General features: G+C 37.9%; 1 protein-coding gene across 1 annotated transcript in view; it reads right to left on the bottom strand.

The window, feature by feature from the left end:
- Positions 1-4,714: 4,714 nt before the first annotated feature.
- Positions 4,715-19,726, bottom strand: part of DOK6 (docking protein 6) — a gene marked incomplete at both ends in the record, with an annotated part of 240,067 nt that continues 225,055 nt past the window's right edge. Inside the window, one exon of the mRNA XM_084213089.1 lies at positions 4,715-4,854. Within this exon, the coding sequence (XP_084069215.1) occupies positions 4,715-4,854 (140 nt within the window). The remainder of the gene's footprint in view (positions 4,855-19,726) is intronic.

The raw sequence follows: 19,726 nt of genomic DNA, 5'->3' as shown, positions 1-19,726 counted from the left end.
CTTTTCACACTTTTTCCACTCTTCTCTCCATTCCGTGTGTGGATAAAAGCCACACTTATTCCTTTGCAGAAGGTATTAAAAAAGAGCCAAAATACACTGATATTAAACACTGAAGCAGAAATTAATTGGAACTCATTACTCCTTCCTTTTTAGTATTTTGTAAATAATTCTATATTTCATGGTAAAATGCACAGCCATTCAAGACAGGTATATTTTCTAATGGAAAACCACCCTGCAGTTTCTAGGTTACCAGATGAAAACTAGCACACGTGGCTGGTGAGCCAAGTCTGAGTAGAGGTTTATATGCTACAGGCTGATGGTCTTTGTCAGTTCTAGAGATCAAATATCTCAAAAACCCTACTCCTCACTGCCTTTTAGACTGGAAAGCTGAGCAAGCATGAAGTTAATTCCTTTTCTGATAAATGCAGTACACAGATATGATTAACGATTGACCTTTTTTTCTCTTTGCCGTAAGCAGGTAAGGGTCGTCACAGATTGCCTGCACTTTAGCAACTTCTAAATAAATGGGTGCCTGAAGGCTGTATTTTGTACTTAAATTATTGCTATAGAGAGCACTTTAAAACACTTTTGCCCTCAGACACTCAATTTCAACCCCTCTTCCAGCAAAGTCTTATTAACTTAGAACAAAACTTGATTATAGTTTTCTGCATCCCAACAGGATTTCTATACCTGCATTGTGGAATGAAGTATTTTTCCTGAAATGTCATGGTAGACTTTTGACAAAACAAAAGAGAGCAGCTATTGTCAACATCTCGACACACTCCTTTGGTTTGTCAATAGATTTTCAAGTTTTACTTGTAGCTTTTGTGGAACCAAAAAAGAAGAAAACAAACACAGCGAAACCTCCCAAGGACAGAACTTGATACATGTGACCCTGTGTCTGTCACAAAAAGTAATGTCTGAATAGTTACTCAGTAAAACAGCAAAGTCCCCGCTACAAGAGATTCTCCTTTCTTTTTCCTTTACATGGGCAGATGAAATTGTTTCCAAGGAGTGTACTCACAGACAGTTTAAACTATAAATAATGACATGTGGCTGTTTAAAAAATGGGACTATTCAAGTTCCTTAGCACCATTTGATGATTTATTAGCAGTCTCTTTCAATTTCACCTTTTCTGCACCAAGTGACTTCAAAATCAAAAGTACCAGCATGCATCAATCTATAATATTCACAGTAAAGATATATTAGTAACTATATTTAGTAATGCCATGTGTTATTGGTTCATAGGGATGAATATATTGTTATCAAAGGGTGATTTCAAAAAAACGTAAATCACGGTTACAATTATATATTCATATCACATCCTCTGAAACAGAAATAAAAGCAAAAGCTTTGTTTTATTTCTTCTCTTTTATCATGTACTAATGCCGTTCCATTTGTACCAGCTGCACCTGCTTACCACTGAAGACATTTTGTTGCCCTCCATCCCTTCACAGCTCATTAGCTGAAAACAGAGAGCAGCTCTCGGGTCAGGAGTAGTCTGTGTGCCTTGCACAGGAAGAAAGCCGAGACTGGAACAGGGTCCCGTGGGGTCCCTGGGTCTATTTAAAGGCCACTGTAGTCTCTAGGCAGGCAGCTCTACCATGTGCTCCAAAAGAGAGTTTTCCTTCTGGTGGAAGCACTAGGAGCTGCACAAAGTAGTCTCAGTGGCCATCACTTAGGTTGTCAACAGGCACGTGCCAGGAATTAAAGCAATTCCATGAAAACAGAATTTTCTGGCACACTGCTGTCACAGTGTCTGCCTGGTTCTCATGGAGCTTTTCTGAGGAACATTTGTGGAAGCTGTGTGAATACACCAGTGATATCATCTGCTGTTCTGGAGTGGCACTAATGGCAGCGTCCACTGGCTCCTGAATGCTTTTGTGCTTCAGGTCACCAGTTGTCTTCGACTGTGTTACAGTACATTGTAAAGTTGCATCCTCAGTTTCAAATTCTAGTGTGCTTGTGTTTGGTCTCTACAAGAAATAGGTTCCCAACAGGTCAGATTTGCTATAGATTGGTTGTGTTCTGCAGCTTTGTTCAATTTTCTGTGCATTGTATGAGAGGGACCTCACAGGTATTTTATAAATGTATGAGCTGAGAAGATTGTTGCATTACTCAATGAAAGCAAAATATTTAGTAAAACTGCTATATATGGCCATATATATAGCCAAAGCTGCTATAATGCCCTCTTCCCTCCCCTTTTTTGTGTGTTTTCTTTGAAAATGGCATCTAAATTTTCATTAACTTGACAATACTCAGGTACTGCATAGGAAGACGAAGCCACAGACAGCAACTGCTCCCCAGGAAACAAAAAGAGAACATTATATAGATCTTATGCTTTTTATAGGAATACTAGTTGAAGTACTAGCTTGAAGTTCTTCTAGTTGAAGTACTAGGTTGAGGATTTAGATAGGTTATTAAAGTATATGGACATTGGAACTATAAAGCATATTCTCCTGTTTTGCCTTTTCCCCACTTTTGGGCTATGTAGAATATGTAATTATTAAGTGACTGCCATTTAAGTCACAGAGGAAGAAAGTTACTTGGACACAGCACTGAAAACTGCAGAACATATTGAAAACTTAATCTAAGGAGTTTCAAAGAAAATATTTATAATTTTAGGGCAAGTGAAAGAATCCCAGTTGCAAATGAATAAAAATAGCTGACCATTTCCCCAAAAGGCAAATATTTGGCAAAGCTGCACTGAGTAACAGAGTTACACCATCACCATTTTGTATAAAATTTCACATTTAAAGTTTGGAAATTGGAAATTTCCCCTAAGCAAAATGTCAACTGAATCTTTTTCTTAAATGAAAGTGTGAATGAAGCTTCCTTGATGGGTACAGCTCTGAGAGCACCATAGGTACAGTGCCCTGACAGCGTGGGAGAGCAGTTTTTCATTTTAGCTCATCAAAATACTCTCTGCAGGGAGCCATTCTATTCCTGAGTATGGCAGCACTGTGAGAAGGAAAAGAGGTAGTGAATGAGACAAGGAAAAACAGGAAAGATAAATAAAGGTGATTGTGGTGGGGTAGAACTGTTTCATTCAAGTGGATCACAAAGCTTTTTTATTCAGCAGCCGTTCACTGAAAGCTGTAAGTCTGCAAGGTCTCTTAGCCAGGAAAGTGGTTGGAGAAAAGCTGACCATACTGTATCGTCAATGTTTAATCAAAAGCAGAAGTTTCTTCCATACCTTTTAATACATATATATATAATGTGCATATATAAAACAACCCAACAGCACTTTTTCAGTTAAATTATAGTACATAAAACTGATTGTTTAATTGGAAAAGAGTCTATGTGTTGATACATTTTCTCAACCTGTCCTGAGAAACAACCAATGAACTGCATCCCTCCGGTAATCACGGCAATAGTTTCACACTGGGAACAGAACACAAGGCTCCTCAGATCATACAAGAGGGCAAATTTTTCTCCTCACAATTTCAAACATTTCAGGGCATCACAAGGAGTACATAAATATTTGATAACAGTTACAAAAATCTAAATGTTCAGGATAGATAAAATTCATTCCCCACCTACAGGTATGCCTTCCAACTTATTCCCTCATTACTGATTACAAACATCTACTACAGTTCGTTTTTTAAAGACGTCTTCCAAAGACAGAAAATTTCCATTGAGAGGTACTCATCCTCCTTTTGAGAGTAAACAGATGCTTGACACATGATCATACAAGAATGTGCATCTAGAACGGAAATCTGAGAAGGAAACACAGAAAATCAAAGTAACGCTGACCAGAAAGACAAGACCAGAGCTCAGCTCTACCATGTCTGGCCCAGCTGTGGCACGGGCATTTGCCAGCTGGGCAAGTGGCCCACTTTTTTTTGTTTGAAGAACAGTTTTCCCGCTTTTTAAAGTTAGGCTTGCAGGCATGGCTAACTAAATAATTTGTGAACAAGAAGACTTTGCAGCAGTTCTGAGGACTAGACTGCGCTGCTTATAGGGATGTTCACAGCTCTTAGGGGCATAGTGAAAATTTCACGTGTAAGGGATGAATTTGCGCCCCAGGAATTTATTATTAGAGCTGGACCAGGCAATAACCTTACCTTGATGCACTGAACCCTATTCCCAACAAAACATATCAGCCTGCTGCTCCAGTATTTGTGGGTGTCTGGCTCAAAGAACACCCAACCACCCTCTCGGGCAGCGAGTGAACCTGCTCGGATCTGGAGGTGACCCCCCCAGCACTGACACCGCATCTTGAGCAGGTGACATTTCAGTGCCTCCAGTGGGAATTGTAGGCTGTGGCAAGGACCTACAGAAGTTGTGGGTGACGACAGGCTGTCCTGCTGGTGGGGGCGGGAAGGAAGGCCCCAGTGTCAAACGCGCCATTGCAACGGAGCCCCAGAAGGGACCTTCTCCGGTCATGCAGAAACCTTCACACCAACCAACACAGTTTCATTTGTTTCCACCACTTTCTTACAACACAGACATGTCCCCCTTCCTCCCTCCCCCCAACCCCCCAACCCCCTCCTTTCTGAACATATCGACAAAAGGAACGGCAAAATAAATAAATAAAGACTTAGCCTCTGCTTCGGGGAAGCCGCCTCTCCAGGTTCCCGCATCGGCGGCGCCCCGGCTGGAGCTGGTAGGCATCAGTTTTCAGGGCAAATGGTGGGTGCAGAGGGGCCGGCGGCTCCCCGGTCCTGGCGGGAGGCTCCAGGCTCAGCTGTCCATGTCCAGCCCCCGGCTGTCATTGCACCAGCCCCGAGCCGTAGCTGAAGGCGTAGCTGCTGGCCAGCGACAGCGGCTGCTGGTGCTCCTCGCCCTGCTCCGACGGGTAGCTGGGAAATGTCTGCGCCCGGGACACCTTCGCTGAGCCGAGGTTGTGACCTGGAGGGGAGAGACATGAACACACAACACGTGAGTGGGCTTTCAAGCTGTTCACCATAGACACAGACTCCAGTGGATTAACTTCCTACTGTCCCACGGTGCCAGGGTGCCCGGAGAGCAGAGTTCCTTCATTGGGCCCTTCTGGAGCTGCAGAAGAGGGTATTCCCTGTGGCTGAGGGCACAAGTGGCTGGCAGATTCCCAGCCAAGACAGAAGGCCCCAGACCCAACTCAGATGTAATTTAAGGTCAGAATTATTTTTCAGAATTTCAGAGTGTCGTATTTGTGTATTTTCTACTTAGTAAGTCTTAGTGATGTCAGTTAGAGCTCACAAATAACTAGAGCACATCTTTTTTACCTGAAGTGCTGCCCATGAAGGTAATGCCAGGGGTTTTAAAGGGATTAGTCCCACAAATCCCACTTCATTTGCTTTCTGTCCTTTGAACATGATGCCAATTTGTCAGGTAAGCACAGCACCACTGTAATTCCAAAAGGAACTGGCGGTGGGATATGGTGCACATGGCAGAATACTGTTTGGGAGGAGGATGTGCCAGGATGTGCGCTTTTCCAGATGGGCTTGTGAATCTCATATAACCATTGCTTTAATCAGCAAGATGGGAAACCATGTGTGAAAAGCCAATGATGAAATTCAGGTAACCCCGATGACCCAATTTTATAACCTGAGAGTTTTCCTACCTCATATTTCCTTTTGAAATTGAAATTTAATAAGTAGCAAAAAACAAACTTCCAAAATGCATACCTTCGTGCAATGTATTTTGTTTTTTGGAAATATATATTGAAGCTTGGATTTAAAATGGTTTTACATAATGCTTTAAAAAATATCTTGATACACACTATCTGTAGGAACGCAAAATCATATTTTTATGTCAACCACAGAGATATTAAAGAATAGCTGCAATGGTATAGACTCAAATACTAAAGAATTCAGCTCATGCTGACATGTTTCAAAACAGTTAGCAGCTGGCCTAGTAGTGCTGGAACCAAGGATGATGTTCACCAGACTTGGGAAAACTTTTCCTCACTTGCATTTGGAAAAGTTTGATCATAACATATTACTGACTTCCTCATGAAAAAAACCCCACGGCTCCCCCTGAACATGAGACTATCAGACCAATGCTGGGACCAAGACAGAAAAAAAATCCAACAAAATGAAAAACAGAATAAAAGGTACATCTTAGCAACACTGAAGACAATAAAACCAGAATCTGAATTCCCAGTGGCATGTTACAGATCAGTTTCACGGCATAAGCGAGCAGGATGAATTTTTTTATGTGTATTTTTACTGTTCATTCATGAATGGCTACCAAAACTTGACTGAGATGAAAGGTTGAAATGTCTTCTGCTTCGAGAAGCTTTTGCATCTAACTGAAGTAGTTTATGGTGACTGTGAGCTCTGAGCTACACAGTAGCTGAAAATGTATGTGAATAGTCTTAAAGGTTTTATTGCTTTAACCAACATTTAAACATGATATTATATAAGGCCTTTATTAGTTTTTTACTTTTATTTGGGATGACATCACAATTACTATTACTTTTTTTCTTAATCTAATGCAAACCTAAACATGAGAAGATGTATGATTCTAGATTTTAATTTTTTTGTTGCAAATCTGCCGCATTTTCTTCTCAGGATGTAAGATCTTGCTTTCCTTTTACCCAGGAGAGAATGATATGTCTTTTAAATGCCATAAGGAGCTGCTAAACCAGGCACATGGTTTCCCGTGTAAAATTTGTCTCTTTCCTACTAATAAAGATAAATAAAACATGTAGAGGTATAACTTTCCTTCATTCTCTTAATGTATTTTATCTAAAGACTATAAAACAATCCCTGTGACAACGAGCACTTAGTAAAGAGGCTTACTAACCACAGAGTTCCCTAAACTCAGGCCTATTTGCATCATCTGCTGTATCTTGTATAATTAATTTAAAATCCACTTTTGTACAATAGTGTAGCTTTACACTGATGAAGAGTGCCCCTAATACACTAAATTCTAGCCACTAATTTCTAGCTAAGGAATTTAGGCAGTGTTCTAGAATGTAGAAGATGAATTTGAACCTATTAGGGTTAAAAAGGAAATTAAATTCAGGTCTTCCATTTCCAAAAGCTAACACATCCCTTGCTGTTCTTTAAAGGAAAATTTGTGGATGCTAAATGTCACAACAGGGCTAATTTTTGCCATTCTGTAGCCAAAGAGTTTAAGGAGGAGAGTTCTTCTCTCCTAACTTCTAGGATATGTAGTGAAATAGAAGAGAGACAGACAGATCGAAAAGATTAAGGCACACTTAACAGAGCCGAGAGGTCTAAGATGTCTGCTTGAGGTTCAAGCTGAAAAGTATGACATCAGTCTATGAAAATAATAACAAAAAGAGTAGAGGACATTGGTCCAAAAGAAATGGGAGAGCTATGGGTAATAGAAATGTTACAAGTTTGGAAAGAATGGATCTAGGCAATATATTTACTTTCAAGTTATATTTAAAAAAAACCCAGCAATTAACTATGTTAATATACTTCAATAAATGAATAAGAAAATGATAGTGGCAAAAAAATAAAATAGTCAAAAAGGTTCCAAGTTGACTTAAGACTGCTAAGTAGTAAATTTCCAAAATTTAGGGCACTTTTAAGCTTTTTGTTAAAATTCTGCATATCACATACTGGAACTTCTATATTATAATAGATCCTTTTATTTTCATTCCTAAATATTATTGTAAGATTCATTCAACTGATCAGTCTTATCGAGCTCTAGGTACTGCAGTGTCTCCAAAGTTACACTTTATGTCAGCAGTAAGGATTTTGAAACTAAAGATACAGGTAAAGTTTTTGCAGTGAAGGATTCAAGTTCCACAGATTTCTAAGTTTCCTGCTTCCGTCACATTTGGGCCTTAAAAGGTTAAGAGAGAATAAGAATAAGAATACTGTTTGTGGATTTTGGAGCTCTTTGATACTGCAGCTGCTTTTAAGAACACAAAACTAACTCTTCCCTACAATTCTTCTGAAGTCAGCACAAGAGGAATTTGATTCACACAGATTTCATGACCTGAAGACAGCGATGGAACTGGGGGAGGCTTTTTCCCCCATGGCTTACAGAGGAAAAGTTGCTTTATTTTCTGTTCCAGCACAGGACCTTGGAAACATAAGTATTATTCAGCCTGCTTCATCCTTTATTCAAATTTACTCTCAGGATTATAGAATGCAATGAAGCTGCAGTCCAAAGCAATTAGGTATGAATGATCCATCAAGAAAATTTAATGTAACCCAGTAAATTACATTAAATTAGATTTTTCCTGATCTTAATTATGTTGGAAGCAGAGGAAGTATACACAAGGATCTTATTTCATGGCATGGTGCTTATTTATAACAATTCTTTAGAGGAAAAACCCAATGGTTTCCTAGTAACAGCAGTGACTGATGTACATATAAGCAGATCGATCACAACTTCTGAGAGAAAACTTGCAGTACTAAGCTAAATGAAAAGGAAAAAAAAAAAAGAAGGGAAGAGATCCAGGGATAAGCTTTAAAAGCTCCCTTACTGCTGCTTATTGGGAGATGTTTCTGTTTTAGATTCTGAATTCAAATTCTTAACCAGAAGGCAGGTGCCAACCATTTTTCTTTTCTAAATGAAACAAAGGTCGCTTTTTTTTCAAATACAAGAATTCAAGGGATTCTCATCTGATGTTCATTGGTTAGAGCCCTCATCTCTGATGTACAAGTCCTGTGTTAAAATTCCCCTCTGCCTGTGGGTAAGGCTCATCATTGCACTTTCTGTGGAGAATCAGCTGAAAATGTTCCCTTTCTGCGCTGCACTGACACTGCTGCTCACCGTCCCTCAGCCGAGCCACTGAGACCGCAAGGCTGCTTTGTAGACTAAAGCACTTTGGTCATCTGCTTTGCAAGAGCCCTGAAAATCTCTGCACTGGCAAAGCTGAGGAGCAGGAACAGGCAGCCAAGGGGAAGAGATGGCAGTTTTTCCTCAGGCTGGTTTCCCTGCCAGATGGTTTGTTTGGCAAATGATGACCCGTGAGCAATGTGCCACCGAACGCGGGCGAGCGCCATCGCCACCAGACTGCTCACAGCTCTGATGCAGTTGTGAAACCCCGTGACAAAGCTTTTCCCATCCAAGATCTAATATAAGTTTATGTTTTTGCAGTACAGTGATTAAAAATTAATAGAACCAGAGGCTCCTGTGTTTCAGCTTCTGTTGCAGGCCTTTAATTACTTTATATGAGATAGCCATTAGGTAAAAATAAAGACGTTTGCAGCTGCACAGCAAGCTTTCATCTGGGATTTCTTAACCTCTGAACAGATGACTTTACAAACAAAAGTACGTACTTCTAATGTATTTCTATTTTTCTAGGTAAGAATAATAAATTTATTTTTGAAAATAAAATTTGGTATTTCCATTTCCAAGATTATGAGCACAAAATTGAAGTCATTAAATTAAAGCCAATTGGATATCTTTACTAGTATTGTGTTTTGTATTTGGGAGTCTCCAAGACTTAATGACTGCAAGAGTTCTGCAATTGCTATAACTGTTTCTATAAATGCTATAGAAGAACATGCATGCTCAAAAGAAATTTCTATGGATCAATCAGTGCAGGCTAAGAATAAACAAAGTGAATCAATTTTTCCTTTGTAAAGCAGTTGTTTCTTTTTAGAAATATTAATTGTAAAATTTTATTGTTCACAATAAACAGAACCGTCTGGGAAGCAGGGAAACAGAGATGATGAGATTTTATCATTGCACAACAGGATAGTGCAAGAAGGTGGAAAAAACCCAATTAGCTAACAGATGTTTCAAGAATGAAACGTTAGTAAGAAGGAGTTAGCTCTATGTTGTTTCCTCACACAATTCTCACTGGACTAAATGCAACTCTTGAGCCAGAAAAGTTCCCAAAAGTAGTACCAGTCTTTAATCTAGATGTGCATTCCCCAAGGACTTTCCCAACAGCAGTGAAAGCTCATATTTATACCAGAGGAGGCCCAGAGATTGTACTGAGGATATTGTTTGAATGGGAAAGCTTGTCTCAAAGTGCTTCAACCTCAGATATTCTTTGCAGCATTTTTGTTAGGACACAGGACAGACTGGGAAAGGCACTGTAGCTATGCACTGAAATCCTACTAGGGAAAATTAAACTCTTACTGAAAAGAACTAAATTTTTATGACTGCTTATTTCAGATGGAAGCTTTTATCCTCTAAGAGCTTTTGTTGCAAAGAAAGACTTCATATTTTATTCTGGATTAAGAAAAAACATTTCTCAAAAAAAAACCCCTACTTTGGCCTCAAATCAGTTAAGTGGCTATTATTGCATCAAAAAAGGATACTTTCATTTAAGGCAGAAAATAAATGATTGCTGCTATCCTATTTATAAATTGATACTGGTTAAAATTCTGCCAACTCGCTGTATTGAATATACAGTGTCTTCTATTGAGCTACTGATGACAAAGCAGCTTTTCCTTTTCTGCTGTTAGATGATTGGAATAACTAAAGCAAAGTTTCATAGCAGGACAAACTGCTACAAAGCAAAACATTTATTTTGCAGTAATGATGCAGTTGGAATGGAAGGGCATTAATTGGTACAGCAATTATTATGCTGTCACTCACAAAAAGATGCAATGGAAGGCAGCAGATGGAAACTGAAAAACAGCATAAACTACATTACAGCATATTGATTTCCATATACGTATTGAAAGTGAAACTGTGGGCCTGTTTCAATTCCAAATAAAGAAATACAAATTTTCCTTTGAATCTAACTGCAGTTGGAATAAAACCTCCAGGGAACACAGCTGGGCTCCAACTTTCATGTATTCTAAAATAATTTTGGATTTAATTCCATCAGATACACATATCTTTCTGAAGGGGGAAAGAGTATAAAAAACCTAATTTTTGGGACAGATTTTTAAGAAAATGGTTTAGTTTGTTTATTAGAAATGCTTTTGAATAAAGTTAATTTAAATTGAGGATAAAATACATAGGAAATATATGAAGAGAATGAATGACAAAGCCTCCCTTTTCAAAATATTTATTTTCCATTCTTAATTGAAAAATAGTTTCATTTTCCTCAGAATTTGAAATAAAAATAGTAATTTTTAAACTGTACAGCATCAAAATTAGTAAGTACCTGAGTAGATACACATTTGTTACAGAGCCATATCACTTTCCAGAATTGGAAGGCTAGTACTTAACTTAAAAGTCTTCTGCACTGTCATCAAGTCCTCCTCCAGAAAAGAAGGAGCTTTACATATGCATGAAGAAGAGACTGCAGGATTGCCAGTTTAAGACCAGTACATTTACAATATGCTGATTTTCAACATTCCAATTTTGGCACAATAATGCTGGAGTTTTGTGGAGAGCATGTCTGCATGTCAATATTTTGAAAAACAGAAAAATTGTTTCAATACCTACAATGTGAATTGCTTGTAAATACATGCACAGGAAAAACAAGTATTATTTCCACTGTATCCCTACCTAAAATAGCAGGTATTTAAAAGCAGTATCTTGAAATGTGTAATTAAAGCCAGTGTATTGACTGAAGGCCAGGTTGGCTTAATTGCTGCTGTGTTTTTCTGGGAAGTGTTTTTAAATACTTGCTGTCCTGCTGCACTTAACCTGTGAATCACCTGCTTAGACTATCACAAATTGATGTAGCTCCTGTGGTAGAAATATTAGAACATCAATCACATCTTCTCAAGAATGAGTAGGTTTAACTTGCTCTCTACTTGTAATTGGTTTCCATTAAGATTTTTTTTTCCTAATAATGCATTTAGATGTGTTTATAAAGGGAGGAGACACATATAAATACCTACTACCTAACATCTCCACCCAGGGCAGGCAAAAGAAAATTATTTACACATCTCACATTACCCAATAGTCTTTTCCATTTTTGCTCATGTTTCTGCTGCCAAAATCTGACACATATTTGGAAAACTGATCTGTTTTACATATGATATCTCTTTGACTGGTGCTCTTCTATTTATCATCTGTAACTGTAGGCCTGTGTGTCTGAACTTCAAGGAGATTAAGTAAAAGAAACTGGAGCAGCAATTTTTTAGTTTTGTGCTCTGAGCCAATGTGCAGGTAAGCATAATAAGCTTGTAGTTAGCTTTCTTATATTGTCTTCCATATAAAGACCACACCAGTCCTTGCAGAGATTAATTCATTTTCATTAATTCATTAATTCTTTGCAGCTTTTTTGCACTTGTGCTAATGTTGGAGTACTAAACCAGCCCCTCTCACCCTCTGTCCCGAGTCCAGCTCTTTAACTATGCCAGCACAGTCGAAAAAGGTTCAATCATGTTCCCACTTGACACAAAATTAGGCTAAGGTCCAAATTTGCTACAAAACAAACATCATTTTCCAGCTGAAGACTCTCAAAAAGAAGGATTTCTGAGTTTGGTTTCATGGATTCTATAGAAGTGAAATTTTCTGCAGTGATAATTTGAATTTTTAGTTTATTTTTTTAAAAGTATTTTCAGGGAACCCTGATAGCCCAGCATTAGGCAGCCTCATCTTGCAACCTGAACTATTCTGCAATACAATGAAATACTTTCTTCTCAGTCATTTTACTTGTGAGAGAAAAAAAATCCCCTATTTAAAAAAAAATCATTTAAAGAAAGTATTGAGCTGCTCTTCCTGACTTGCACTAAGTTAGGAGAGTTGCAGGTTTTCCTGACCCATTACACAGATGATCCAAAATTTCTGTGTATGGAGAAGTTACTACGGTCAAGGATTTTGTTTTGTACTGAAAGATACAGGCATCACGACCTTGAGGAAAAGCTTTTGAGAGGAAATGTGGGCAGTTTAGCACTAAAATGTATCAAAATGCCAGCCAGTTAATTAACAGCAAATAAAATCTTGAATGAGTGCCCTAACAAAGCTACCTGAAAAGGCTGAGTACTTTGTCCAAGGTGGCCTAATTTATTCTTTAAACCACAGGTTCAGTCAGCCAGAAACTAATATAAAACCTAATATAAAACATCTCCACAGAAGTTGTAAAATCAAGGTTCATAATGAGAATACTAGCTGCTTCTGAACTTGTGCCTGTGCCAAGTAAATTTATTTCATTCACCACAAAAGTAAACAAAGACTAAGCATTTTTATACATAATGCTATATACATATAGTTTCACCTATTCAAGCTCAAAACTCAGTGAACTTTTTAAACAGAAACTTCACAAAGCAGACATTCCATGTTGGAAGTACTAAGGAAAAAAAAGGTAGAGGAGAAATTTCTGCAAGTGACAATTTCCTTCACCCCAAGGAACATTTGAATGAGATCCAATTGCAAAATGCAAGAATTGACAAGAAAAGAATGCTCTGATCCTAAGTGCATATGGGAAAGACTAAAGTGGGGGGAGGAGACAACAGCTAGGGAAATTATTTTAGTGTTTATTTTGTATCATGGAGACATAACAAACCAACATAAGAAAATATTCTGAAAAAATAACCTGCTCCTGGAATAATTGAAAAGCAGGAAGAATATAAAGCTACTGGAAAAAAAAAACCAAAAATATGAAGGATAGATAAAATAGTGTAGACTGAGCTACCTTTTCTTAAATAATCTTCTACCATGTCTAAGTAGGTAGAGCTCCACACTTGGCTACCTGCTTTTGACTCCTGGGTTGAGCCTGAAGTCATTATGACAGCCAACTGATGGTAGATCTCCGGGCAGAAATTGGAGTATAATTTTATTTTACATCCTTGCAAAGTACAGGTACCAGAATAATTTAATGCTGGTAGCTATGTATGTAGTGTAATCATCCTGGTTTACCAATCTGTTAGCTCAGTGTTCACTTTTCCCTTCCTCAAAATGTTGTGGTTTTTTTTACAGCCAAACTAAATGCTCCTTCAAAAGAGAGATTTTATCAGATAGATTGTTAAAAAATCAATGCCTAAATCTATCACTGATGCAACAGAAAGCATCTTACTGAAAAATTCAAGGTAAAAATGCAAATTTATACATTGCATATCACTTTGATGATAGGAATATGTCACTGTTAAATATTTATTGCATTTCAAATCATGTTGACATTTCCCCTTGGATACACTATTCCAGAAAACTCTATACAGGTCTGATGAAATTCAACTGATACTACAGACATGGAGTGAAACAGCGAATTTCTAATTTAATATTAGAATATCTAAATCAAAATAAAGGAAAAAATTACTTACATCCATAAAAAGTGTGTAGTGTGGAGACAGTATACTGCTTTTGAAAAGGGGGTGCTATTGCAGGTACTATTGATTGAATAGTACTGTTTAATCCTGTGGCTGTTATAATTCTGCTGATCTTTATATTGACCAATATTTCCTGGCCTGGTAGTATTTTCATTATAAACACTCCATTCACAAAGATTTATCACTAGCCTATAAAAAATATTGCCATAAAATGAAACTCAGCACATGAGGTCTGAGAACACAGCACATGAGGTCTGAGAACACAGTCAGAGAGCAAATTTGGTCTGACAGGATGGAGGGAATATGTTTTTCACCACATTTTATGTAGGTAAAATACAGCCTCGATTGGGAAAAAAATTTAAAAATTGAGAATAATTGGCAGGCAGTATTGCTTACGTTGCTCAACACAGAGAAAAATGGCGATAAAGGATTTATGCCAGATGAAATAGATATCTATTTTACAAAAACTATATATAAAAGACAATTTTATTATGTGAGTAGAACATGAGAACTAAACACATATAAAACAAAGTCTAAGACATGCAGGTGGTTCATCTGAGCCCTCCCTTTTGCACTCCCAGCCAGTTTCTTTGCACACCTGAAGAGCCAGGGAAATAGGGAGATTGATGTTAGCAAAACTAACCCTTATCAAAAACAAAGACACAAAAAAGGCAAATCAAATTGCAAAATACATTTTATGCATGTTTGGTTTCCTCTGTGAAGTCAGATCTGCTCTACTTCTGAGCTGCTCAAAGAGGCAGGAATGCCCGGCTGTTGGGAATGGTTCTGAGGTGTAACAGGACCATCACTTTAGCATCAGCTGTGCCTGAGATTACCTCAGCAAATGATTACACTGCAGATTCAGTCCCATTTGAGCCAGGCTAGAGTTTCTCCCTGCACAAAAGCAGCAGAATTAATCATCTGTTTTTGATAATTTTCCTCTACCTCTGTTACAAACCTCAGAGCTGTCCCATTACCACACTTCCATTGGAGGAAGGCCCCTGAGGACAAAATGCCATTCAAACTGCAGACAGTGTCGTCCAAGAACAGGAAAAAGTCTTGGACTCTGGTAAAAAGCATTTCCTTCAAGGAACTTTGTATTTATGTTGTAACACAGGGAATTACCCTTGCTTGTGTGTATTTTGCTGGGAAGAAAAGGAGGAGGGTGGTTTGTGGGAGATAAAAAGCACCTTTCCCAGTTTGATAAAATGAGCTGTTTAAACTGACTAAAGATTTCCCATTTGTTTTTCTGCCACCAATGAGAAAAAAATCAGAGAAGTTCTCACATTAATATATACAGGGATGAAACACAGCTTTCAGAACTTCTACCTCTCAAAATCTACTTTTTTTACCCATATATTAAACACATTTATTAAACCATATGTTATTCAGATTTGGGGTCACTATGAAATAATTTTCTATGAAATTGTCATTAGAAGTATTCTTTAGAAGACCTTAATGCTATTTCAAGTTCAAACTAGATAATAATAGTAGATGCCATGCAAAAGTGAAATATTGTATTAGCTGATAATTAGCTCCCTGGAAATGTTAAAAAGTTTCCTGAAACACTTGAAGGCAGGAAGACACACCTCTCCCCCAATTCTACAGGAAAAAGGATTTTTGGGTTTTTTTAGAGTGCAATTTGAAATTATAGACTGTCCTTAATAAGACTTGAGACAGCAGGCACAGTACACAAAAAATGCAGAAATGGATTTTATGACATGCATTTGAGGTATGTTTTGCGGTGTTTGGTAGTAGCCATTGCAAGTGGTTGAACAATTTATGAAATGGATGGAATAAAGGAAAGGTTTCTGTCTGTACTGAGAGTAACAGCACTCTGAGTTCTTTTGTTCCTTGCAGAGATTGCATATAGAAAATATGTGGCAATAAGGCAGTTCACAGAGACGAAACAAATTATTTTCCTCTATAATTTATTCTCTAAAATAAAGAAGTTTATTGATTTTTAGATTATAGAACTTTAATTGGAATAAAGTAGACGTCTAAAACATCAATGAAGCACTCAGGAAAGTTAATCCATTTTTCATGACTCTATAAATAATTTCTTCTAGTTGTAAAAGCCTTCAATTACCCACCAGGAAATCCAAAACAATGGCTCTAATTCACTGAGGGATGCAAGTGATGTTATTTTGCTTTTTTTTTTCCCTGAAAGGGAATTCAGTGTGAACAAACTGTGCCATTTTTATCACACTTGTGTAAAAGTAGAGGAAATGAGCAGAGGTAAATCTGGTAAGGGGCGTCAAGGAACTTGATCTGCTTGTTACTGGAGAGGGGAGGAGTCCCTTTTCCTTTTTCAGACAGCAGAATAAACTGCTTCAACTGAGGTACTTCCTTCCACACCCATCTCCCCTCCACAATAAGCAAATAAACAGAATATGAAAACGAATGATAATAGTAAAAAACACTGAAAGTACCACCCACATGCCTTCCCTGGAAGATCATTATTAAAATTGTAAATATTCTGTCCTGTGTTTTTCTTTCTTACATTCCTTAACTGAGGATAGTTTTTTGTCAGCATTCCTTTTGTGGCCTCACAAATCACAGAAGCTGTTTGAGCAGCTCAGCAGCAGTCCCTTCAAAAGATTTCCTTAATTCCAGGTGCTGGGAAAAGAGTCCTGACAAACCCAATGGAATGATCTGCTGAAGCAGGAAGGGGTAGAGAACTATCACCTCTTAAATGACATTCCTCCTGTCCTCTCTCACTGCCTGTTAGTTAAGTGTTACTAAAGCAAGCCAGGAAATGACAAAAAAGCATGCCCACAGCACAAGACAATAAGCAGCAATCATTTCAGAACATGACATGTACAAAGTAATTACACTTCCTACAGACATTTGGAGAAAAGAGTGTGACATTAAAGCAAGGCACGTTACTGATGGTGATTTTGCCATTGGCTTTAACTGTAAAGAACTGTAACACAGATTTTAAATTCATTATGATTGTCTGCAGTTGTAGCACACAGGTAAGAGATGCTGAGGTGAACAAAGAGGAATTAATCTCTCAGAAGGGTTGAATGCTTCAGATATTGGTGGTTGGTAGCAGTTTAGCTAACAGCAAGATGGACAGCATGGAGCCATCAGCAGTAGAAAGGAAATTAATATAGAGGATCCACTTCACAGTTCCTGAATGAAATCTCTGGAATTTTTTACATGTGGCTAGACCATCCAGTGCTCCAGTCATTTTCAGCTATTGGTGGTCACACAGTGGCATGTGAAATCCAGAAACTGCAGCTCAGACACAAAAGAGATTCAAACCAGCTTCTGCCACCACGGCTTGCTGCCTTCTGTGCTATTATTTTTCCTTTCAGTGCCTATTATAGCAGAGCAGCACGTAATGTGGAAGCATACAGTATGAGACAGCATTCCTGAGTTATGGTTCTACTTCTCCATGAACACTGCAAAAATTATTACCTTGCATGTAAATTTTTAGGTTTACTAGTACAGTTCCAAAAGGAGGGAAGTAAATAATAGAATATAAGTTGCTTTCTGGCTTGACAAAGAAATGGGAATTTAGAGACCCAAAATACAGCTGTGATTTAAAAAGAAGCTGAAGTATGAATTCAGCAGAAATGACAACTCTGCAGGTACCATACCTGGTGAAACATGATATCATACTTTTACACTAAGGCAAAATGGCAGCTTGCAAAACTGTGTTGTATGAGGTACCAGCTTCAGGTTGTAAGAGGCAAGCCAAAATAAAATTAAACATATATATATTCTCTATTTTAATAGTACAATTTAAAAAGGAAACAACTAATAAAACAAATTAAAAAAACCCTCAACAAATAAAAAATAAAAACCCCAACAAATAAAAAAACCCCAACCCCACTAAAAAACAATTTCATAAAGCAAATGACTTTTACCAGTTTCTCCAATTTATGTCTTTATAGTGTACTCCTCCCTGGAGCAATACTAATTAAAATTAGAAATTGTGAGGACTTTTACTCGCTACTTTTTATACAGAACAATGCAGTAATGTGTGTTCCTTAGCTGAGTCCTCAGGCTGAGGTGTGACATAACTCTTATAGAACAGGTATGCTATTACCAAAATATAGATGGGTATTTATTCCACAACCAGAAAAAGAACTAAAATCATTTATGTTATAGCTCACACCAGTGATGACTGCACAATCCTGATTATTCAGGACACTGATTCTGCATCACAAAATTACCATATTTACATCCTATTGCTAGAACTTGCAGTTAAAATATTTTCTTTATATAGTGTTGCAGCTGCAGACATGAGCACCACTAAAACACAGAAGAGGGAGCATTCTGTGATTCTTGGAGAGCTTTGTCTCTCACATGATCTTTGCATTCTTTTAAGATTTTATATTTTCCTTCGTAAGTGGGAGAAAGGGATCCAGTGAGTTACCCCCACTAATGTCTCTTGCCATGAATATTTGATTAAACACAGCAATGGCTACAGAAGCCTCTAAAGCAGCTCAGAAATTGAGGTACTACCTCAAAATGTCTGCCAGTCAGTACAGCAATACCTGGCTTCATAAATGCACTTTGAAAAAACAAGCATTTTTTGCCTTTTGAGAACAAACATATATCAACAAAGGAAATTTTCTGGGATGTGAAATCTGTCTGTCCATTTACCTTAGAGGATAATCTGGAAACTGAATTTAAAATGTGACTGGGGAGCTATCTAAATTTTAGAGGATATTCAGACCTGCTGCTGAGGGCTGTGAACCATATGCTTTGTGCCTATAAATGTGTTTCTCAGACAATACCATGGGATTTCCATAGAAGCCATGAGCAAGGGGAAATCCAATTTTTATGTCTTTGGTAGAATGACTAAATAGCAATGACTCAGGCAACTGGACCATCATGATCCATTACAGACTCATCCTAACCCTACTAAATTGTTACTTTAAGAGCAAAAATGAGGAAGCATTAGCAGCAAGGAACACAGAATGCAGTGTTGCTGTTTGTACTGACCAGCTATTATTGTCTTCATTTTAAAAATTAATTGCCTTGAAAAAGCAGCAGAGATGTATTACAATATCTTGAATTTCCTCCCCCTGCAAAAGCAAAGAAAAAAGAGAAGGAAAGAGAAGGAAAGGAAAGAGAAGGAAAGAGAAGGAAAGAGAGGAAAGGAAGGAAAGGAAAGGAAAGGAAAGGAAAGGAAAGGAAAGGAAAGGAAAGGAAAAGGAAAGGAAAGGAAAGGAAAGGAAAGGAAAGGAAAGGAAAGGAAAGGAAAGGAAAGGAAAGGAAAGGAAAGGAAAGGAAAGGAAAGGAAAGGAAAGGAAAGGAAGGAAAGGAAAGGAAAGGAAAGGAAAGGAAAGGAAAGGAAAGGAAAGGAAAGGAAAGGAAAGGAAAGGAAAGGAAAGGAAAGGAAAGGAAAGGAAAGGAAAGGAAAGGAAAGGAAAGGAAAGGAAAGGAAAGGAAAGGAAAAGGAAAGGAAAGGAAAGGAAAGGAAAGGAAAGGAAAGAAAAGGAAAGGAAAGGAAAGGAAAGGAAAGGAAAGGAAAGGAAAGGAAAGGAAAGGAAAGGAAAGGAAAGGAAAGGAAAGGAAAGGAAAGGAAAGGAAAGGAAAGGAAAGGAAAGGAAAGGAAAGGAAAGGGAAAGGAAAGGAAAGGAAAGGAAAGGAAAGGAAAGGAAAGGAAAGGAGAAAGGAAAAAGAAAAAGAGAAGAGAAGAGAAGAGAAGAGAAGAGAAGAGA

This window comes from Fringilla coelebs (assembly GCF_963513975.1).
Source record: "Fringilla coelebs genome assembly, chromosome: 1".
NCBI lineage: Eukaryota > Metazoa > Chordata > Aves > Passeriformes > Fringillidae > Fringilla > Fringilla coelebs.
The sequence above is the reverse complement of the archived record's forward strand: the minus strand, read 5'-3'. Positions and strand labels throughout refer to the sequence as shown.